The sequence below is a fragment of the Onychostruthus taczanowskii genome, unplaced genomic scaffold (assembly GCF_017590055.1).
Source record: "Onychostruthus taczanowskii isolate IOZ18803 unplaced genomic scaffold, ASM1759005v1 scaffold61, whole genome shotgun sequence".
Classification (NCBI taxonomy): domain Eukaryota; kingdom Metazoa; phylum Chordata; class Aves; order Passeriformes; family Passeridae; genus Onychostruthus; species Onychostruthus taczanowskii.
This window is the reverse complement of record NW_024503790.1, coordinates 4782492-4806772: the sequence shown is the minus strand read 5'-3', so window position 1 is coordinate 4806772 and position 24281 is coordinate 4782492. Positions and strand designations below refer to the sequence as shown.

General features: G+C 41.5%; 1 protein-coding gene across 1 annotated transcript; it reads left to right on the top strand.

Annotated features, from left to right (window-relative positions):
• Positions 1–396: 396 nt before the first annotated feature.
• Positions 397–14513, top strand: GABRD (gamma-aminobutyric acid type A receptor subunit delta). Its single transcript, XM_041419593.1, has 9 exons — positions 397–1007; positions 7789–7901; positions 8451–8518; positions 8875–9095; positions 9883–9965; positions 11279–11416; positions 12332–12487; positions 13059–13270; positions 13592–14513. Exons 1-9 carry the CDS (start codon positions 940–942, stop codon positions 13889–13891), a joined length of 1359 nt encoding a protein of 452 aa, XP_041275527.1. The 5' UTR covers positions 397–939; the 3' UTR covers positions 13892–14513.
• Positions 14514–24281: the final 9768 nt, after the last annotated feature.

The following is a 24281-nucleotide window of genomic DNA, read 5'->3' as shown; positions in this document are numbered from 1 at the left end:
GGCCCCGTGCCGGGAGCCGCGGTGCCCGGGAGCCGGCGGAGATCCCGGGAGTTCGCGAGGCACAAGAGGTGGAAGCCGGACGATGGCAGCCCGGGATGGAGCAGTGAGCTGCTCCGAGCGTTTCACTGTAGAGAAGCCCCCAGGAGCGGCGAGGCAGAAGTTTGTGTTGCGGGCTCTGCGCCTCTCGGTGGTACCGCCGGGCCGGGACAGCGCGCAGGCAGCGGAGAGGCGGCATTTCCTTCCCCCGGCTCCATCGGCGGTGCGCTCGGAGCGATGCCGGCAGCCGGGCTGCAGCTGCGGTGCCCGGGTGCCGCCGGGATTTGCCGGGAGCTCGGGGGGGGCGGCGGGGGGCGGCGGCGGCGGCGGTGCCTGCGGTTCACATGCCCCGTGCGGAGCGGGCACAGCGGCTCCGAGCGCCCCGGGACCGGCCGCCCCTGCCCCGGGCTCGGGCTGCAGCTCCTCCTGCTCCTCCCCGGCACGATGCGCGCAGGACATTAGCGGCTCCGGAGCACTTTGAGTTGCTCCCACCCCGCTCCGTGGGATTAATCTATCCTTTTGGAGGTTATTTTCGGCAAGCAGCCTCGCAGGCGGGCAGAGCGGCCGGAGGAAGAGCCCGCGGCAGGGGAGGGATGCGGGAGCAGGGCAGCGGAGCCGGGCGGGACTGAGCCACCCGCAGAGGAGAGGAGGAGAGGGAAGGAGAAGAGAGGAGAGGAGAGGAGAGCTGCCCTGCTCCCTGCTCCCGTGCCGGGCTGCCTGCATGGCTCCCGGGCACTGTGGAGATTGTGGGGGCTGCTGCTGCTGAGCAACCATCCATCGCTTTAAACTCAGCCTCAACTTAGCGCAGCAGGCAAGAATGGCAAAGCCACTGGAGCTTTGGAGCTGCCAGGAGAGCCGGGGAACCTGGGTTTTGGTCGCTGCTGTCTAATAAATGGGAGTAAAATGGAATTTCTTACCTGGGTTTTTCCTGCCTTGATTCTACTGTGCACCCAACAGCACAGGTGTATCAGGTAAGAAAACATCTTCTCATTCTTTCTTAGACTGGCCTCAGGCAGCCGTTCTCTCGGGGTAGCTGGAGTGAGTGATGCCAGCTCTGCCTGGGGCTCCCACTTTTGCCCAGGGATGCTTTCTGCACTTATGGGCCATGACTGCTTTGAGTGAGTGTTCAGGAGAAAAAGGGCCCTTGACTGAAGAGTTTTCTTAATGTGCCTCATCTGTTTCAGTTTTTTCTTTCTTCATTCCCTAGCTGAGAATGCACTTCTGCCAGTTGAGCAGCACTTTCTTGGCTTAGTCAAGGGCTGTGTTTTTAACAGGATGCTCCTGGAACCTTTTTCCCGAGGGCACTTACTCTAAATTGGGGGCAATCACTTTTTCTAAGGCACTGCAATATCCCAGCTCAGCCCCAGCCCCTCCAGCAGCTCTGTAGGGGCCTGCTTGAACATGAAACTCTTCCATAAACCCCAGCACAGCCAGTGGGGTACGAGCTGAATAGCTTTGCTTAGGGCCTCCCTAGGTGCCATTAAAACCCCAAAAACAACCATCCCTTTCTAATGAGTTCATTAAGTCTCCTGAACTTGGGTTAGCAGGAAGAAACCTTAGGGGAGCAGAGATCTTAGGGGAAAAATATGTGTAGAATGCAAACCATTTTTAAAAATAATAAATTTTAAAGAAAGATATGTATTTGCAGCTCTCAGTCACATTCCCTCCGAAGGTGTTAGCTAGGCAACCAGCGACGGTCTCGGTATATTCTTATTCTCTCCAGATCTGGAGGCTGGATGTGGAGAAAGCTTGCCATGATTACGCAATGAAAATAGAGGGGGGAGTAAAAAAGAACTTGCTGCATGTAAAAACATGCCTACACCCCCCAGAGCAGGGGTGGTTGTGGCATTAAAGGGGTCTTACATCTTCTGCTTCGTAGATATCCTTAGTAGCTTCAGAGGAGTGGAAGAGGCAAAGTGGGAACTGTAGTAAAACATGACATTGTTGTTACACGTTTTGGAATTAATCAGGGAGATCTGATTTTTTTTTCACTGGGAAGGAAAAGAATCTTGCTCAGAGAAAGTGGCAAGTCAACTGCTCTTAGTCAGGATTGACAGAATGATTTATCCTGTGACCTTGAATCTGTTATCCAGGGTCACATCCTGACATCCTCACACTCTGAAGCAATCCAGTGGTACAGTGAAGGCAGAGGAAATACTGCTTATTACCTAAGGGCACCCAGATCTTGCCCATCATTTCAATGATCCTGTTTCTCCTTCTGCAGCTGGGCTACCATTGAAGCTGGGGGTTGAAAAGTGATGTTTGAGTACATAAGACCAAAAAAAGAGAGAATTTTAAGGAAGAGTCAGTCTTCTCAGCCTCTGTCTCCAAGGTCTGCTCCTAGGCACAGCAAATGCCAGGATACTGTGTTTGTTGGATACATTATTTATTTTATTATTAATTCCCTAATTGACTTTCTTTCTCCAGTTACACAATAGTGATGAATTGCTTGGTAGGAATACAACCACTCGTGGCAGACTCAGGCAAGGCAAATTCTAACTTCTGCAATTCCAACTGTTCAGGTTGTAGTCTTCCAAATATTTCAAAGTGTGAGACATTCCATGGTCAAGGAAAGATTCTCTATTTGGATTCAGGATTTAGGGTGGCTGTAGTAGGACATTGTTTAATCTTGTAAAAAGGGAGTAGCCTTGCTTGCATGTGTATTTGGATCAGTTAAACAGAACTAAATGAAATTTTATCCTTGCATTAGTAAAAATATTTTTGGTACGAGATGCTTTTATGAATAGCAGCATATTAATGGGCAAAACTGCCAATGGCTTCATTTTAAAGCCCTGATTTTGTTTTCTAAATGCAGTGTGATTCAGAATTTTGATGATAGAGGCCATCCAACACCCCTAAATTCTCTGCTCCTGAGTTCTGTGCCCTGTATATTGAAAAAAACCCCCCATATTCCAAAGAGGAAGAAAATTTTGGTGATTTTGAAATTCATCAGTAAGACAAAAGAGACAAAGGACTTCCCAAAAGCAAAACTACCAGTGAAAATAATGTTATGGTTTGGCAGAGGGGGGAAGTGGGGGTTGTATGCAGGCTGCTTCCTCAGAGCATTTCTGAATACCCTTCTGGGGTGCTCTAGCTGTGTGTAAAGCAATTTCTCTGTCATGTGTGTTATTTGCCTGAAGTGAATGAGCCAAATTCAGCCTAAGTCAGCACATTTTTGTCAGGGAAACATTTTTTTAAAATAGTGGTTTTTGGTCTGCTCAAGACAGTGATTAGTGGCAAGGAATTTGGCATTTAAATTATTGACAGGTCTTCAGGACAAAGACTGTGGCTTCCACTATTTTATCAGGGTTTGAGATGCTGCAATAATAAATGTGCCACAGTGAATGAGATCATCTGCAGAAAGACATTTGGGGAAATATTTCTTCATTTGCGTGAGGAAGGAGCACTTCTGAAAGGAGTTTTGGGGTGTGTGTCTGTACTGTGTAATTCCTCACTGAAAGAGATTTTAATTCTCTAATTAGAATAGGTATATATTTAATATTTAAGTTTCCACTCTGTTAAGTGACTTTTATACTCTTGCATTTAATTGTCATTCTGCTGTGTGTCTCCCTAAGCCTTTTACTTCTATTCGTGGAAACAGAGCAGCTTTAACACGTGAATGTATGCAAAGAGTGGTCCATTTTCTGTAGCTTAAAACTGCCAGAGAGGCTTTGATGTTCTAAAGGTTGCCATGAATTAAGCCTAATGCTTTTTCAATTACATTTCAAAATACAAAACATATTTACAGTGAGCTTCCCTTAGAGTCAGGAATGGCAGATGGGAAGGATATACATACTGCTCTGGATAATCCTGGAGTTTGGCAGAGGTCAGATTGTTCACTGACCTTGCAGGATAGTCCTTGTCTTTTTCCCAAGAAGTTTTCTTCAGTGGTGATGACATCTGGGACATCTGTCCCAAATGTTTATCAAAATAAAATGTACTGATCCCAGCTCTCCAGTTAAACTGTTTTTTCCATCTGCCAGGTTAAAAGATTCATATAACAACGATGTCACAATCCCCAAGAGAATCAGGTTAGCAGATCTAGAGAAGAAACAGAAGATGCAAGAAGTGATTTTCTACATCTTGCTGCTCTGTGTATTTTTCAGAAGATCAGTGCACCTTCCTGACCAGAGTGGGCTCAAATCTGTGTCCTACTGGCCACAGACTTACGGATTCTGAGCTTTTTTTGCATTGATCCTGGAGATTTTGGCACTTCTGGGCAAAAATGAAATTGCTAATACTATCCCTTGCTCAGCTGCTGTTGTGCTCTCATTCACATGGAACTTACAGATTGCCTCTTGCTTTGGTGTGATTTAAATACCAGATATTTGCTAGTAATATTGATAAACTTCTAGCAACTGTTTTCAAGCAGTGTTCTGGAAGAGAGCAAAGACAGGCTGATGCCTCACTTGTCTGACAAGCCCTTTAAAGATGTGCTGTCCAAGCTGATGGATGTTTCTCCCCCAGATCACTCCACATTTGCAGGGTGCCCTGGTCCTGCAGCAGCTGGGAGGGAGGTGTCAGCTTGGATTGGAAGGATTTTGGGATATGTGTACTTTTCATTCTGGAACTGCTAGTACTTAGCTCTGAAAGAGACATTTCTTTGCTCTGTCATGTCACATTCATTGCTTGGAGTTGCTTTTCCTAACCTGTGTCAATATTAAGAGGAATTCCACAGGTTTGTGCAGTTCATCAATGGGGATTTCCTTTCCCTTTGTCTATGCAGGAGAACTCACTATTGCTTTCATGGCTTAGACAGCAGCAATCTATTTTCAATGAGCTCAGCTGAAGTTCTCCCAATGCTCCAGATGCAAACATATTCTCAAAAATATCTGCTTGAAATGAGATGTGTACAGAGTCAGCATGTGGATCATCTTCAGCTTTACCTTTGGGAATGACTTCCAGAGGGACAGAAGTCCCCAGGACTGTTGCCATTCAGCCAGTGAGGCCCTCCACACTGGCCTGGTGCAAACTGAAAAGAAGATTTTGAGGAGCTCTTCTACCCCTTGGATTTGACAAGTCAATATCTTGATTTTACAAAGTCCTTTTTCTTACTGAAACAAGCTTTACAGCAGCTTACATTAGGAAGTGAAGTTGCTGAATCAACTAATAATAGTCTCCTTTCTTTTCATCCTTACTGCTTACACTATGAAAAGTTAATCCCTTCCAATGCATCTTTTCTATGCTGGTCTTCCTTTTTCAGGTACAATAATGAATAATATTTTAGGCCATATATAATCCCAACTGCTTATCAAGGATGAAGGAAATTCTCCCACCATTCTTCTTGTAACTTTAAAGCTCTGGATGTGATGTGTAGAAGTCTAGAGGAATGACTCAAAGGAGTTTTCACCACATGGTAAATCAAGCCATAAAATTATTTCAGCTGTAATAGTTTAATAATACCCCTGGTATTAAGTGCATATAGCTCCACTAACTCCAGCACATTTGTTACACTGATGATCTGACCCTAAGGCTTTATTAATAATAGAAACAAGATTTATTTTAATTGTGTCATGGATATTTAAGTAAAACTCCCTCTAGATTGTAATCTTCTTAAAACACATGGCAGGCTATAGCCCTCAGTCTTTAACCTGACTCTCATCATTTTAACTTCCTTTGAGCTCCACGGCTTTCCTTAATGCCATTAAAATAGAATCCTGACACAGGAGAACAGCTGAACTCCAAGCTTTGTCAAAACATGATCAGCACATGGGATACATCACTACAGTGCTGTCACCTTCTGACTTGAATTCTGTTTTCAAAACACTTTACTGAACTTGGTTGCTGCTTTAGCAACAGAAGCTGAAAAGCATCACCTTCTATTGAGAAGTCAAAGAGATTTTCAGCAGATATATTCATTTAAGTGTATTGCAGCTATTTAATTAGGAAAAGATATAGAGTACCATTCTTTACATATAAAAGGGTCTCTGATATTTTACTGATTAGAAACACTTTCCATGTCTATGACGGGGATTTGTGAATTACAAATAAGTATGTTTTTAAACAAACTTATTATAAAGCTATAATTACATTACAGTAAATAATGATGGTTGGATGATTGAAAGACCAGCAGTCTGACAGAAAGAAGTGTTGATATAGTTGATGAGACCGAATAAAGAAAGAAAAATCTTCTGTCGACATCTGTTATAAATCTTCAAAGCCCTTGTCTAAATCAATTATGTTATTCCAATTTATGTAGCTGAAAACACATCTTGGAGTGTTCCAAGATCCTTCCTCAGAAGAGACAGAGGGACCTGAGAAGAAGCTGAGATAGTAATTTGAGTTGAACATACAACAGTGTGCTCATGGCAAGGAAATCTTAGAAATGCAGTTTAACATCACATTTTGCTGGGAACTAACAAAGTTGCACTTGGAGCAGTGTCCCTGTGCTGGGAGGTCACAGAAGCTTTGACAGCTCTGCTAATGCAAGACTTTAGTGTCTGTGCTGCTCAAAATTTACATTTACACATTGTAATCCCAGAACTCCTTCCTTATATTACTGAGTCTGGACAAGAGTTTCAAGACCAGGACAATCAAAGGTTTTTCTTTCATTCTCCTGTAAGAAGAGTTGGTTATTGTAGGATACTCTGTTCCTGTGCTGGCAATAACTGCTCGTGCTGAGCTGAATGCCCAGGCTGGCATATTTTGGAGAGAAAAACCATGTGCTTTATGTGGGTCAATGTCACATGAACACTCTAAGAAAGTTATGTAAGTACCAAGGCAGAATGTGTTTGTGGTGCATTACTCTTTAGCCTTCCATGCATATTTAACCATTTCTCTTCTGTTACAAGTCATCGGTACCTCCCAAATGCCACATTTATGGCTGGGCTCAGTGAAAGATGCTAAACCAGTGCTCAGGCAGCTTTGATCCACTACATTGAGTCACAGGCCCTCTCAAAGCACTGGCAATTCTTCTCTTTGCAGATGGTGCTGTCAGACATTGTCCCAGCCCCTCATTTATCTCTTCCTGCCCTGTCAGTCACAGTGCAGCGAGAGGAACAATGCGAGCAGGCGCAGATCTTCAACTGGAGCCTGCCAGGTTTAACAGATAATGAAGACAACACAACCTTGCCTTTGTTTGTGAGAGATGGTGGAAAATCCACATCACTGCTTGTGCCAGGGCTGAGGGGCTGGCAGCTGCCAGGGGCTGGCAAATGGCAACCAGACCTTGGGCTAAAGACTTCAAGGAGCATCACTGGCCTGCCAAGAAGAGGCACCTGAGAGAGGAAGCCTGATTGCTGGGAGAGGCTGTGCCATGAGCACAAATCCCACAGCAACACATCTTCTCCCAGCCAAAACCTGCTGCCTGCTATCCAGATTCCAGATGTGCAGTTTTTCCTGGTTTCCTGTCACATTTGACAATGCTCCAGCCTTCTTGATCTCAGCTGTTTTATAGTAAGAGGCTGTCACAGCTGCATTTCAGAGTTCACAGATGCATTTTAGGCAGTATACAAAGTATCTTTGTTTCCCTCATGCTTTTTCTAAATTGCTAAATCTATTTTTCCTACTTTTTGTTAGAAAGAAACTTTAAAAAGTATGTGCTTGTAAGTAAAGATGCCACAGTCTTGCCTGAAATTTGTTTTGTTTTAAACAGAAATATCTGAAATGGTTTTCCTACCTATAAAAATCTCCAGTACAGCTGATTCTACTGTAGGTGGTCTCTGGTGTAAAATAAGTAAATAACTTCCATTTGCTGTCATTCTCCTGTTTGTAAACATGGGAAATTTTAATATACTTATTCTCTTTACCCAGAGCTATGAGTGACATTGGAGATTACATAGGTTCCAACATTGAAATCTCCTGGTTGCCCAACCTGGATGATTTGATGAAAGGGTATGCACGAAATTTCAGGCCTGGGATTGGAGGTAAGACTTGGAGAATAAATAATGTCTCTTTGGTTCTTACAATCCTTCTGATGTTTATGTGAAATTCGTACTTTAAATAATTAAAAAGTTGTGATTATCTTTTACTTGGATGCTGAAAAAAAATAACAATCAACATTTTGCTTGATTTTGACAAGAGACAGACTGTTCAACAGCAATACAGACTTCTGATGCAGTTCTTAAATCGTTGACATCTAAGTTGAAGGAATCTTGTATTTCATTAAATGGTGATAATTTCTGCATCTGCTTGAAGTCATGCTGTCTTAAACTAGATAATGTGATTTCCAGAAAGGATTCTGTGATTTTCAGTACTTGTGATTTTATCTTGTGTCTCTTATCACTGAAGTGAGGTGTGCTGTTGGAAATTGAGGGCACAATTGATAAAAGATTTAAAACTCTTGCTTTAAGAATGTACTTTATAATGGGAAGCACTTCAGTGAACTGATGAAAAAATTAACAGTCTGGGGCCTTTGATATTTTTATGGGTACTATGATGATATAGATCACCCTATTCAAACACTTTTTTCTCAGGTCCTCCTGTTAATGTTGCTCTGGCAATTGAAGTAGCCAGCATTGACCACATCTCAGAAGTGAACATGGTACAGTATCAGATTTTTTAGTTTTGCTTTAAAAAAGGCAAAGGCTCAAAACCAGAAGCTGTATTTGTTGAGCTATGTAAACTGATTTTCTCTGTCAAGACCTATGCAACTCTTGCAATGTGTTATGTATCACATTGATATTGAATCACTTTTTTATATCTTGTGCTTTTCCATAGTAGGAGCATATGACCAAAATACAAATGCTTGGGCAGCTCCCTGGCTGACTAAGTATAAAAATATGTATTTGCACTGAAAGCAAATAATATCTTTCTAGGCTAAGACATTGATTTTTGGCTAAGTTCCAAGACATTATCATTGTCAGCATCACTTGTTAATTAGGATTTCTCTTGTCACAGGAATACACCATGACAGTATTTTTGCACCAGAGCTGGCGAGACGATCGTCTGTCTTACAACCACACCAACGAAACTCTGGGCTTGGACAGCAGGTTTGTGGACAAGCTCTGGTTGCCAGATACTTTCATAGTCAATGCCAAGTCTGCCTGGTTCCATGATGTGACTGTGGAAAACAAACTTATCAGGCTCCAGCCAGATGGAGTCATTTTATACAGCATCAGGTGAGTGACAAACAGCACAAGCGCTGTCTGTTGTGTGTTAACTTTTTGAACGTTCTATAATCACTCAGCAATCCTAGGAGGATTTCCTGAAATAATTGTTAGTTAAAGATTGAAGAAAAGCTCCTATCCCACTATCCTTTTCTTTATGAGAAGTCAGGAAGGTCTCTTTGGCAGCACTAACTCATTTTGCACTGCACAGTCACTGATCATGTTCAGAATGCCCTCGGTGGGGGAGAAGCCTCTCATGGCTTTGGTCACTAGGCAAAGAGGTGCTGAATAGAGAGCAAAGATTCTCTTCTCCCTCACTTTATTTTCCAAGGGAACTGTGAGCCTGATTTAGGCTCAGCTTCCCCATCTTTCACACAAAGTAGCATTTCTCCCTTTTGAAGAGGGCTGTGGCTGGAACTCAGTAACTATATTGACAGTTAATTGTGTAATGTTCTGAAAAATAATGAATGTGCACCTTTGAAACTGTAAGTCCAAAGTCCCCCTTAAGGTATTGGTAGTGATCTTGGGGACAGTGAAAGGGAGGATTTTGAATCAGAAAATTCCTTTTTATCATCATCAGTAGCTGCAGAATCCTCTGACGTTAGACGAGTCATTTGACCTTTTTTCAATTCCCTCTGCCTCTGGGTTTCCCACAGACTCAGGCAGCAGCCAGCAGGACTTTGAAAACAGTTTTCTTTGTTAGTATTAAGGTTTCAAAGTTTTCCACTCAGTCTTTTGAGTTCTGAGGAAAAGGCTCTGTCTGAATGTCACTGACTGGTGTTCACGTTGCTCCAAACAGGATTACCTCAACAGTGGCCTGTGACATGGACCTTTCCAAATACCCAATGGATGAGCAGGAATGCATGTTGGATTTGGAGAGCTGTAAGGGCTGAGTACCTCTGTGTTTTGTGTAAAGCCTGCATACACGGTGCTGAGATAGCTGGACTTTGCTGGGCTGATTCTGCTTTGGTCACTTGGGGTTTATAATGAGCAGAAATATCTTCATTCCCTGTGTTGGGCATTAAACTGTGGAATTTTCAATACCAGTTCAATCCTGGTCCAATCCAAATCTCTAGGATTTGATTTAGGGAGGATGAACAATGTACAATCCTGCTGACAAATGTCTGGAACTTTGTGCTTCATGTGGAACCTTGTGCAGTTGTGACAGTCTCTGGCATTACTGAGGTTTTTATCAAATCCAGTGAGAACGAGTAGAAAAGCCCACAGGCAAAATGTGATGTGCTATTTTTAATTTATGGGAAAATAGGAAAAAGAAAGAATTCCCTGCTTTTAATGAATGCCATTGTGACAAAACTTCACATAGCTCTTTAACTTGCCTTGGCATTCGTGTATCTGTTACACAGAAATCCATCAGAATACTGCATGCATGGGCTTAATTCATTTGTACTCACAAAGGAGGGTGAAGAATGGATTTATATTTTATCCAGCTTGTATTTAATCTATGATCAGCATGTAATTCCCATGAGCATTAATACTTCTGAATGAAAATCACCACTGGCACAAGCAGGGACCACCCAGTCAGGGAAAATGAATCTGGTTTTTAGATCAAGAAGCCTAAAGGTCCTGAGGGTTGCAGAGATGTGGGAATAGCAGATCCTGAGCAGATCCCTTGGACTGTTGATACAAGTTTCCCGTTTTCTTTTTTGTCACTGACTTTGTTTTCTAGGCTGTTAACCACAATACCATTTTATCCTGTCAAAAATAGCAATCTACAGTTTTACTTACATAATCACCAAATGCAGAGGCAGCAGACAGTGTCCCAGCAATTCATTCCCTCTCCCAGTGAGTTCTGCAGGGAGTTTTGGTGGGGGTTGGAGGTTTTAATTGAATTTGAGGGTTTTCATTTCAGTGAAACAAACAGAAATAAAGTCTCTTTAAAAAAATGAGCGCTTTAGTAGCAAGTTGTCAATGAACAGCAAAACTAGGGAAGATTGATTTCCTGTGGATTTGCATATTACATAAATCCTCTCATTCATATCCCCCCTTTCTGCCACAGCCCTGGTACCCTGCACCTCTCCAAAGCAGAGAGAATTATCCAGACTGAATCTCAGCACATTTGCAATGTGTCTGGTGGAAATCAGCATAGCAGGGGAATTAGAGAACTTCTACTATGAATTCTCTAAGCTCTGAATTTCTCCCTTGAATTTTGTGTTTATTCAGCTTTCTTTTGACAGATGGCTACTCTTCAGAGGACATTGTCTACCACTGGTCAGAAAACCAGGAGGAGATCCATGGGCTGGATAAGCTGCAGCTTGCTCAATTCACAATTACCAATTACCAGTTCACAACAGAAATTATGAACTTCAAATCTGGTAACAGAATCTTTCTTCAATTCAGTGACAGTATCTGACTTTTTTTTTTTCCTGCAGAGAGAAACCTCCTCTATCTATAATAGAAAATCCTTCTTCTTAAGTAACTAATTTAAGAACCTGTCAGGTTGCTGATAAGTTTCCTTCATCTTCCACTTGTAAGAAGTGCCATTCTTTGCTGAGCCTCTAGGTAGCCACTGTAGCATGTTCTGTCCTTTAGCTCTCTCTGCTTGACAAAATACTGCGTGGAGTAGCCAGACAGCACTTGATAAAAAGCACTTGAGGTATAGCTCACATTTTCTTGACCTAATTTGCAACTTCAGATCAAGAAAAATTTCCATTAGCCCTGATGTTATGGAGCTTATGACGTACAGTCAGATCAGTCTAATTCTACCCCGTAGAAGTCAGTGGTGTGTATGTCTATCACTGGGCTTATTGCAATGTTTGTACAAGATTGGAGTCATTTCTTTCCTGCTGATTTTTCATCCTCTTTCATGTATTCAGATTCTCATTTATGCTGCACATCTCCTCTAAGCTCTTTTTTGAGTTTGAAATTAACTTGGCCTTTTAAAAAATCTAAATTTAGTATCTGGAGGACTTTCTACAGCAGATGATAAGACAGTACACATTTTGAAGCAATACTGTTATTTGAGAAGACTCATGATTTTATTTTCAGATCTGGCATTGATATGACCTGAGACAAATCATTTGACCTATTCTTAGCTGATGAAAGCTGCAGTACCTCGTGCAGGGTTTATGAAGCATCAATCGAACAGCATTCAAAAAAGCTTTTTGTGACCCTTGTGCAGAAGATGCTAAAGAGCGTATCTCTGTGTCATTATCTGAAATGTCATTTTTAATATCAATCTAACTGTAATTCACACAGCCAGAATCTCTTCTGCCTGCTCTCTTTTCCAGCAGGTCAGTTTCCCAGGCTCAGTCTCCACTTCCACCTTCGGCGAAATCGAGGAGTTTACATCATCCAGTCTTATGTCCCTTCCATCCTACTGGTGGCCATGTCGTGGGTGTCCTTCTGGATCAGCCAGTCAGCTGTGCCTGCCAGGGTGTCACTAGGTAAAACAGATGGCTCAGGGACTCACGGGGAAGGGAGTGCTCGAGTGGGAATTGTGCTCTCTGATAATCCTCATTAAGGTGCATTTATGACCACCATGTTTACATTTGCAGAAGGGTTCTTTGAAAGATTTCTCTCCTGGTTTAATTTCTGTCGTGTTATCAGAGCAGCTGCCTCAGTAAGGAACAGCAAATAACCACCTAGGGAGGGTTAAAAGCAGTAATGACTGTGAAGGAAATGAAAGAATTGATTTGAAGGAACTGGGACAGTGACAAAAAAATGTTCTTGAAGCTTGTGGGTCTGTTTGTCTGACTAAGGGTTGCCAGTCCAGATGTAAAAGTGTTTGAGGGTTAATTCTTTGGCCTTTGTTCTCCTGCTCTAGGACAAAACCAAGGATAACTTGTTCAAAGCTGCCTTAGTTATAAAAATGCAGTTTCTTAAAAATTCCCCTGTTTTGAAAATCAGAAGCCATGGTATTAGGGGCTTTAACTGTGAAAATAATCCTCAGCCTCATATTAATAAATATATTTATGTACATCAGTGCATATATTTCTCTCTCATGCTGCCCTGCAGGCATCACCACTGTTCTTACAATGACCACTCTGATGGTCAGTGCCCGATCCTCGCTCCCACGAGCCTCTGCCATCAAGGCACTGGATGTTTACTTCTGGATCTGCTACGTGTTTGTCTTTGCTGCGCTGGTGGAATATGCCTTTGCACATTTCAATGCTGACTACATGAAAAAGCAGAAGAACAAGATAAAGGCGAGAAGGCAGAGTGCAGAGGTCAGTAAGTGTGATACTGGGAATAACTTTGCCAAAGCAGTCATCCTGCTTCATGACCTTTTACTACAAATTCTTCCTGAGAAGAAAGGCTTTTGAGAATGTTCTCGATGGTGCCTCAGTAATCCAGAGCATGCAAAGCCATAACCAGAATTACATGGGTAGCACAGAGTATTCCATGAGTTCTGCCAAAGCAGGGGATAAATCCCATTCACCACATATGGAACCCAGGGGTGTTTCACCATGCTGGTGCCATGGATAGCTTGGATGAATGACACTGTCCTTGCCCTGTAAATTGCCATTATTCTCCTCTTTCCTTTGCAGATCAACGTGAAGAATGCCATTGTTCTGTTTTCCCTCTCCATAGCTGGTGTGAGCCAGGAACTGGCCATTTCCAACAGGCAGCACCGAATTCCCAGAAGCCTGCCTGGATCATATGGCACAATAGAAATAGAAACTGGAGAGACAAAACAGCAGCAGGGAATGAAACTGGACAAAAAGACTGGCCTGAAGTCCCTCTTTAAGCCCATTGATGCTGACACCATTGACATTTATGCCAGAGCCGTGTTCCCAGCAGCCTTTGCAGCAGTCAATGTTATATACTGGGTTGCATACACAATGTAAAGGCAACAAAAAAAGGAAAATTCTTCCCTAGACCTACAAACTGAACAATACCCACAGGCTAAAAAGCCCTCACTGAAACTGAATTGAAGCACCTCTTCTCGAAGTATTTTCCAATGAGCTCAAACACTTCCAAAGTCAAGGTCCTGCTATGAATTCCTACTTAAAGCAGCAATTTATTGCTGACCTGATTTGATACGTAAGACTGCACTCTGCCAAACAATTCCAGCTCTTCCTTTCCTGTAATACCATGAGACAACTTTTCATATGTACATATTTGTAGCAAAAGTTTAAATCTTAAATGACCATGGTTTTCCTCCACTTCAAGGTTGATCAGTAATGAAGATTTGGCTTTTCACACTCAGATAATTTCCTTTTTATTTGTAATGAAAGAGCTCATTCCTCACTTCTGCACGAGTGGTTTTCTGCATCTGTGGGCTGGTCTAGGTTTAACAGTAGTGCTAAAGTTGGAGTTTTTAATCAGAAAAATCTCATGAACAAAGAAAAAGGGAATAGAGGGGAGTGGAGGTTTTTTCTTAAAATATTATTTGTCTTGGATAAAGTATTGAAAAATTTCAATGCTCTTAGTCACAGCATGAAATAAAATATACTACATAAAATTCTACTGAATTGTTAATAATGACTGTATTACATTTCAGATCTGAGCTAATGAAAGTTTAAACATTTAAACACAGAAATGTTTATTAGTTTAATAGGCCCCAAAATAGATAAAGTGGTTTAGAACCACAGGGAAAGCTCAGGCTTCCTGTGTTAGATTGGGAAAAATTTGAAAGGTGCTTGATAATGAAGGAAGTCAGACTCCATTTGCAGGAATGACTTTAGAATTTGTTCTGTTAATTTTCACTGAGAATCTACCATGTGTGCCTCTGAAAATATCCTTTTTGAATCTGTCCCTAAATAGCTGAGGGAAGTAAAAAAATTTCATAACTGTCTTTAAGTTATTCCGTTGCTTTGGATATTTTTGCTGGTTTTATTCAGAGGCTGACCTAATCTCTTAGGCCTCTTCACTTCCATTATTCAACAGTGAAGTTTATGGGTCCTCATACACACTGCTTAATTCAGGACTAGATCTCTCACCCAACTCATGCAAAATAACACTTTGGTCTGTAAATAATCTCAGTGAGCTCAGCAAGTGAACACAGTACTCACAACAAACTAGTTTCACAATTATTCTCTAAAATCTCCACATTGGAATATGGATTAAAACAACTGGAATATTGTTAATGTAGGAAGCCAATGTAATACATTACAAAAGGGCAATTTATTTTCAGGATATTGTTGCCTCGAAAGTGAGATGTTGTTTTAAAAATAGAGACTGCCACAAAAGAATAGGTGAAATGAGAGAGAGGGAAAGAAGGAAGCAAAGCAAGAGGCTGAAAGCTGCAATGGAAAGGAGCATGGAGAGAGACTAAGCCAGAAGCTGTAGGTGAGAGAAGAGCTTTGCTGGCATTTAGGATGGGGCTCTTGAACGTGTGGCTGACAATTAATAATTGCAATAGAGGTGAAAGGAGGATTTGATCCCAGTGGAGTATGTGCACATTACTCCTGCCTTAACTCAGCTATGATTTAAAGTTTCATTTCATATGACCAGCACTGAAAGATAAAACATTCTAGCACTGATTTATAACTTAGAATAAGATTTGCTCAGTATCAGCAAAGTAAGAGAATGCTTTGAAGGAAAAGTAATTATCTTGAACTGGGCTGCAATAGAAAATATGTTGCACTGTAGGTCTTAGGTTCACTCCAATCTTTAGTTTCTGTTATCATGGAAAAGCCATCAGCCAACAGAGAGCTGGAAAACCCCAGGTGACATCAAGCTAGATTGTTCCACCCAGTCCTCACCAACCCAGCCCTGCACTGACACCTGGATTCTGCTCCCACATCTCACCACTGAGCTGCTGGGGAATCTCAGTCAAAAGCTTCCACTGAATCATCTGAACAATTGCTATAATGATTTCTTTCCTGTATCTTTGAGTTTTACAGAAGAAAAGCCCTTCAGGAGATCAAAACCTGCTATCTTCCAGCTAGGTAAGTGCATCCAATCAGTACTTTCATGGTACTATTTACCACTGTTTCTGAGGCTCACATACTGAATTAAGGCCAAGTATCACTCAAATGTCACCTTACCCAGAAAAGCAAACGAAAATCTGCATTTCTTTCAATATATTCAGGTAATCAAGCTTTTTTCTTTCCCTCCTGCTTCTCCTCTTTCTAATTTGTTTTTCCTATTGTTTGTTCCTGATGCTGATGGAATGCTGCATTTCAGAAATACACTATATTTTTTTCTAAGTGTGTTTTTGGTCATAATCACTTTCTCTCCAAGGAAACGCAACCTCTTCTGCCTTCTTCTGAATAAATCCTACTGCTCTATATAATGATTTAATGCAGAGTGGAATAAAAGCAGCAGAAGCATGAGTTTACAATGCCTTTTCCTTCCTAAGTTGTTGTTTTTTTCCATCATCCATCACCACAAAAATATTACATCCTTTAGAAAGATCACAGTGCCACCGCCTTCTCTGTTACACTTGCAAAAATCAGAAATAATCTTTAGTTTAAAATCAGATTAACTTTTTCTGGGAAAGCAGAATTCAGCCTTTTAATATCCCACTGTTTTCTGCAGCTATTAGTTTATTATGTAGTCTGTCAATGTTAGTAACTTCTGCTAAGAGTGAAATTTTTGACTAAATCCAGCTGGAGGAATATTCACAGCAAGTTCTTGAGGAGTGCAAATCACAAGAAAATAATCCATGATTTTGGAATTAAAGTTATTAAAGAGCAGAGAAGGAAGCACAGCCCTAGTCCCTCTAGTGTGCAGTGGCCAGTTTTTGAGAGTAATTAGCAAGAAGGTGGCTGCAGATATTCTAAAGGCAATGTCTAATCTAATTACTTCAGCAGTAATAGTTTGCAATTGTGCACCTGACATAACTCCTTTCACTGCAGCCAACTGACTGATCACATGGGGTTATTGGACAAAATTAGTTGCTTCTCCATCTGGGAGACACTCACAGGCTGCATGTCCTGCTGACTGCTCCAGAAGATTTATTCAGTGAATTTTCTCTCTAGTTTGACTGCAGATCTGCAAGGTGCACAGCTCAGTGTGACTGATCAAAGTAAAAGGTGGCAGCAATCTCCTGAAAAAACCCCAAAGCCAGAATGTCAGATTACCCACAGTGATGTAGACAGAAGCATAAATAAAAGGCAAAAAAGTATCTCAGAAGGTTGCAGGGAGTTGGAGAAGTGCCCTGTGAGCACATATATGACAACCTGTCCATCCCAGAAACAAGGAGATCTGAGGGGAGAACAGGAGTTTCAGCTGCTGTTGTTGCACTTGCATGAGTAGCACAAGACAAAACACCTCCATCAACAAGAGGGAGATTTTCTTAAATTGGTTTCCAAGGCCAGAAACTGAAAATTCAGATGCCATTCAAACTTTTGAGGAGACATTTCAGTACAGGAGTATGGTGAATTGATTGGAGTTTTGCATAAATTTGAATCTTCCATACTTTTGTATGTGCTTCACCTTTTTTTTTTTTTAATTTAAAATCATTGTATTTAAAAATCCTCAGACATTACTGCTTTAGACCTATTAACATCTAAAGACAATTCTCTATTCAACTCTAACTTCATGATGCCTTTAATAAAGTGAAATAAGCCAGATTTGATGTCAGTTGAATGCTGACTTTGGATGGGTTGTACTAGTGCCATAAAAAAAGTATGTGACAGATGAGAAGGCACTTTTTCTGTGCTGCACCTGAAAGCATTTGTGTTCCTTTCAGCAATTTATAGTACTGCTCTATGGACTGGCATGTCTGTGAGAAAAAGAGTGGGATATGTGTTAATGTAATCATTCTAAATGTGAAGTGTTAATAAAATGTAGATATACAGAAATTGGAGCTTCTATAAACGGACAAAATAGGCATTCCAACTATTGAACTGGAAGATAAAATGCATTAGAAGGAAAATCAGAATGACCCTAGAGATTTCAGCCCATAATGACATCCTGCCTTTTCAGTGCCCAAGGGTTTGCAAAATTCTCCTTTGGCCTTGACAACAGAAGAGGAAGCACCATTGTGTGTTCATGAGAGCTTTCAGGGGGGCACTTATGCACACTGCTGTACTGATGTGAAAAAATAGCTATTGCTGCCTCATGAGGTTGGAAAGAATCAGAAAGCACAAGATGAAAGATGAAGAAGAGCAAGATATTGCATTTGTTTGAAAGTAATGCTGGCATTTATAGTGACAGCACTATGAAGAGGTTAAAAACCAGAAAAGTCTGTCCTGTTTCTGGGTAAAAATGAGAGCATTTATCCCAGTTAAAGCTCTCACATCAGTTTTGAACTGGTTTGCTAATCCAATAGATAATGTAGTGAAACCAATTTAGCTCAATGAGGCTTCTGCTGTTGGGACAACAAAACACTTAATACGATTGCTCTGATTTTAAATACTCCCAGTCATTACCCTGGAAAAGCACTTCTCCTTAGGAGGAAAACAGCACCCTGTGTATTTGTCTCTGAAGCAGAACAGATAGCAAAAAGCTTATTGAAAGTCTCTGAGAATATTTTTATTTAAGAAAAAAAACTGAAGCAACTCCCTCCTGCCCTGTTTATTGCAGCAGCTTAAACCACTTGCCGTGGTTGAAAGCCTGTTTGATATTAAAATAACATTGTGTGCAATATATGTTACAAACATAAAGAGCTGATTCTTCCTAATGAATACTGAGTACAAATTTGGCAGTGAATATGTGTTTTTGGATGGATTTGGTAGATAGATGAGAGAGGCAGTGTGTCTTAATTTAATTAATTTGAGGATCTAAGCCCCTCATTACATAATGCATCAGGGATCTGCTCTCTCCTTATACCAGCTTTGTGCCACAGCTATTTCTTTTACTAAGTCTGCACAGTAAAAACAAATCTGAGAAGACAGTCAAGCCCAGACTGTCAGAAAATATAGCAGGAACAGAACTAATCAGATGTTATTGGGAGTTCACTGTTCCATGAAAAGATTGGTCCAAAAAAGTGAATCCAAATATTCTGCATTTCTGAGACACTGGAAACCTCTGAAAACTTATCCTGTCTTTAATTCTTGCAGTACTTCTATTTCACTTGATCCTCAGTTCTCTTTCCATTTTTTATCCTTTTGGAAAGGGGAAGAGGATTTTCTTTCTCTTTGGCACAAGAACATATTAGGTAAAACTAATATAATCTTATTGTCCAGGTATGAAAAACAGGGAGACTGAAAATCTCAACTGACAAACCTTTGTACCTTCCAATGATTATTACATAAAAGGCAAGAAACTCAACCCTGTGATAATTAAGCAGCACACTCCTACACAAACACACTCCCACACAAACACACTCTTTCCTCCCTGTTTCACTCTCTTACACTGCAGACTACTAACCCCATATATGCAATAAAGAGAAAAAGATAGTTTGAGTCATGCCTCAAATTCACCACACTCTTAAAGAAACTCTTCTTCCTAATTTTGGCCCAAACATCTCTAACATAGTTGCTGGGTAACATAAGTTACTATCAAATCCAGGTTGCATTAGTTGCTTATTGGGTAAGTAATCTCAAGATGAGCAGCACAAATATCACAAAACTCAATTTTCATTCATGGGGTTACCAAGTGGAGTAGGGAGAACATTTTTCTTTGCACAGTAATAAACAATTGGCCAGCTTTGGCCAGTTGGAACAGGCAGAGCTGGAAGTAGCAAAACAATATATAGGCCATTGAGCTATTCCAGTATTACAATTACTACAGCCTTAAGATTAAATAAAGACTGAGTGATGAAATACAGAGTAATCTGTAAAACATCTGGTATAATGTTCCATCCAGGCTGTTCTTCCCTTATTGCTGTATTTCTTCCAGCTTTAAACAAATTCAAAATAACTATTTCTGTACATCTTTAACTACAATTTTTACAGACATATTTGAGATTATCCTACCCTCATCTTTTTGGGTGAAACTTTGACATATACAAGCTTGTATGTGCAATATAGGAATTACAGGAGATTCTACATTTTCTTTATGTATAGTACTGTAAAATCAAACAGATTGTTTAAATATCCTGAAAAAGTAAATACAGAAGCACAAAGGTTTGGGTTTAGTTGCTTTTAAAGATGTGTAGTTTGGGCTACTCATAGAATTCTTTCTCCTCCTGGCTAATGAGGTGTCAACAAGAGAGTCAGCTTCTGGTTGCTTCTGTCTTATATAAGACAGACAAGTAAGGGTGGTGTTGGCTTAAAATAGCCTTGAAACATTATTCATTTTGTCTATTTTAACACAGGCTAGAAAAACACTAATATTCCAGCCAGCAAGAAAATCTACAAAGAATTGCCATGGTGATTTCTGATATTATGTAGAATATTTGCTTTACTCTAGATTATGCTCAAATATATTAATGCTCTTCTTCTTATTTTTATCCAAACTTTGTGGTATCTGGCCCAAATCCATTCCCACTGCACCCAAGGATATCACTGCCAGTTATATCAATGGAAACAATATCTAGTCTCTTCCTTGGCAAAAGAAGAGAGTAAGTAGGCTGGAGAGCAGACTGCACATGCTGCTGGTTTGATCTGCTAAAGAGACATTCTATGGGGAGGCATTTTTATTCTAAAGTGATAGAGAACTGGTATTGGAACTTCAGCAGGCAGCCAGCTGTCCCCAGCCACCCCAGCCCACAGACCCCTGAACAAGAATGCAGGCCCCTTTCCCTGGCAAACAAAACTCACCAGGCCAGGTTCCTGATGTCAGTTTGCAGGAGGCACTTGGCACTGTCAAGCCAGCCCCAGTTGCCTGTGGTGGCACCTTGGGTCTGGGAGGCATTCTGTGATCAAGAGCTGGTTGCTCACACTTCACATGCTCTTGGAGGTATGAGCTGTCTCTCTCAATTTCTTTGTGTAGTTCATCGTGTGAAAGCATCATTCTAATCCCTACTAAATCTTTAAAATCTTGGAAACTTGAAAGGTCCTAATATAGCTGAAGATTTTGAGTCATGAATTGAAGTACTAACTGGTTACCTGTCTTCTGCCGAGGTGAAATTAGTACTAATTGCCTTTTTTTTTGCAACAGTTGCCTTGAAGAAGTAGCTGCCATAATGATGTTTTTCATTGGAGCGTTTGGGAGGGAGGAGTTTTCCGGTCAGCCTTGTCAGAATTGGACAAGTCCCTTGTGTCTGGTGGCTCAAGGTGTACTTTAGACTAATGCAATCATCAACCCAAAGATTTTTTTTTTCTTCCTTTTAAACTGATTTAAGAGTTTTCAACTCTCTGGTGCACTAAATAAAGATGTACCTTGTAAGCACAGTCTGCACGACGGTGATTCCCAGCGAGTTGCCTGGGAATCTCTTGCCATCTGCTGGAAACGCGTGGATGTACAGCCTGAAAGGAATTTACATCAGTGCCAGGGAATAATGGGGAATATTCGGAGAACTCAAAACTTTGAGTCAAAAAGACAATTCACAGCAGACTCCCAGGCTGCAGCAGTTGGACTACCATCATTAGATTCTTGAATAAATCACGTTTTCGCTGATACAGTTAATCTGTGGCATGATTGGATGCTGAGGTTGATTGTAGAATTTCAGAAATGAAATATCTGAAAAAAAAGCAAACCCCTTTTTAGTTTTCTCTTTCTCAAACAGATTGCTTCAGATCACTGCCCTTAAAAGATCTGATACGAAAAGATTCTAATGGTGATTTTTAAAAGAACTAAAATTTTAGATATCTCATTTACACCTGGAATAAAATAAAAATAAAAATAAAAATAAAAAAAATCTCTAGGAACCTGCCAGCTCTTCAAATCTAGATGTAGGTGACAGAAATATTGCAACTTTTAAGTTGAAGATGGCTTGGTAGAAGAAAAAAGTGCTTGCCACCTGGAAAAATACAGGGGGAAAAAGGAATACACTCAGGATTTACAACTTGTGTTTCAAACCAGTTACAGCCTTGTCAGCTAATGCACAGAGCAAAGCCAAGGTCCTCTCCAAAAACTGCAATCTGCCCAGAAGTGGAAGCATCTATTGAGAAATTCAACTGTTTAAACAGTCTTGTAATATAAGAAAATAGAAACCAACCCAAAACAAGACTTCTAAAACAACAGCATGGACAGTAAGTGAACAACTATAAAATTTCTCTGAAAGATGTTAAAATATTATACTTGAGATTTTTTTTTTTATCAAGCACTAAAAATATACCTGAGCTTTTCTCCTTGGTAAGTTGTGCTACAAGAAAAAACAGCAATAAACCACACAAAACTTCAGATCACAGTTCTGAAGAACCTTTTATCTCCCAATCCAACAGCTCAGGGAGCTGAAGCATTTCATTGACATGGAGATCAAAGACTACCTTGACCTGAAAGAATTATGTTTGTAGACCTACCTTACATAATGTTCTCCATTTCAAGCAGAGAAATTTGGAACACATGAAGATTTAAGGACCCACTTTGAAACCAAATTGAGAGTTCCCAATAAGATAAAATTAGCAGTGGACAAACAAATAATTCAATTAAAGACTGATAAATGAAGCCATGGGGTGCAGTCCTCAGTGTCAGAGAAAACATCTCAATGGATGGGAACACATTTTCCCATTTTACTGCTAATGACCTAGTGCCAAGTATTATTTGTTTATATTTTGGAAGATTGTAGAAACACCAAAAGAAGCCTCAGAGCTACACTGCTACCAGCTATCCAACTCACAAATCCCAAAAACCCCACAAAGGTGCTGAGAAAGTGCTAAATGTGCATGAAAAAACTTGAGGTAGGTGTACACATGAAATAGCAGAAGACTAAGGACCGATTATTTTTTTCCATTTCAAAATACAAATCATGACCACTCAACACCAGGTAGCTCAAAAAAAAAAAAAAAAAAAAAAAAACCAAAAAAATCCACAACAACCAAAAACCACCAAAAAACCTTATGGCTGTGTTCCCTGTTTTATTTTATTTTTCAGATTTGTTGGGTCATGTTGCCCAATGGTGGATATAAATACAAAAAGAAAAGCCCCAAAGCAACCCTTTTGCTTGGATAGCTTATTTGCTTGGAAAAGTTTTAAAGTACACAAGGAAACCAGCTGTTTGGGCAGGATGAGCAGCATTTCCACTAGAGGACTCTCTGAGTTCTCCAGCTTTTTGTGAGGAAAAAGCAGGAGATCCTGATTAATTCATAGTTTGGAAGCAAAATATCAAAGCATCATTAGGGAAAAACATCCAAACCCAACTTTACAAAGCATTAAACATGTCACAGTCTGCCTCTTGTGGAACTCTGGTTGCTCCACCACTAATATATTGGTTTTTTCTCTCATCTGGCCAGTCTGATATTATTCCTCTTTACTATCTCAGCTGTGATTTTCCTGCTTTAGCCACTTTGAGTGGCCCCTCCCCAGGCTGGATGTTGGATTGACACTCAGGGGACATCACTGCTGGGGCTTCCTGTTGAGATTTCCTGGGAAGCAGCTCTGGCAGCTCTGGGGGAGGCAGACAGAACCTGTCCTGGCACATCTGTCCCTTCAGCACCTTTATCCCTTCAGCACATGTCCCCTCCAATTCTGTTCCCTCACGTCTGTCCCCTGTCCCCTCAGGACCTCTCCTCTGCCCCCACATCAGTTCTCCACCCATCCCCTCATGCCACTTCCCTCAGCATGTGTCCCTGGCTCCCTCACACCAGTCCTCACACAGGATACATCAGTGTCCTGTCACACCTGTCCCCTTCACACCAGTCTCCTGTCACACCTGTCCCCTCACACATCCCATGCCCTCACGCCTGTCCCCTCAACGCTGTCCCCTCAGCACTGTCCCCTTCACCTGTGCCCTAAACACAGTCCCCTCATACCTGTCTCCCGAGCAATCTCCTCAGCACTGTCCCCTCACACTGCTCCCCCGTCCACTCACACCAGTCCCCTCAGCACAGTCTCCTCACACTAATTCCCTCTCACCTGTCCAGTCAGCACTGTCTCTTCAGCGGTGTGCCCTCACACCAGTCCCTTCAGCACTGCCCCCTCAGCACAGTCCCCTCACACCAATTCCTTCACACCAGTCCCCTCACACCAGTCCCCTCAGCACAGTCCTCTCACCCCTGTCCCCTCACACCAATTCCCTCACACCTGTCCCCTCAGCACTGCCCCCTCAGCACAGTCCTCTCACACCAGTCCCCTCACACCTGTCCCTTCAGCACAGTCCTCTCACACCTGTCCCCTCACACCAATTCCCTCTCACCTGTCCCCTTACACCTGTCCCCTCACACCAATTCCCTCTCACCTGTCCCCTTACACCAATTCCCTCACCCCTGTCCCCTCACACCAATTCCCTCACACCTGTCCCCTCACCCCTGTCCCCTCACACCAATTCCCTCTCACCTGTCCCCTCACACCAATTCCCTC

What these genes read in the sequence shown, in the direction of transcription:
- GABRD (XM_041419593.1), top strand. Translation starts at nt 940, where the DNA reads ATGGAATTTCTTACCTGGGTTTTTCCTGCCTTGATTCTACTGTGCACC. An exon ending in ACATCTCAGAAGTGAACATG is followed by an intron (nt 8,519 to 8,874) that starts GTACAGTATCAG and finishes CTCTTGTCACAG; the next exon opens with GAATACACCATGACAGTATT. An exon ending in CATGTTGGATTTGGAGAGCT is followed by an intron (nt 9,966 to 11,278) that starts GTAAGGGCTGAG and finishes TTCTTTTGACAG; the next exon opens with ATGGCTACTCTTCAGAGGAC.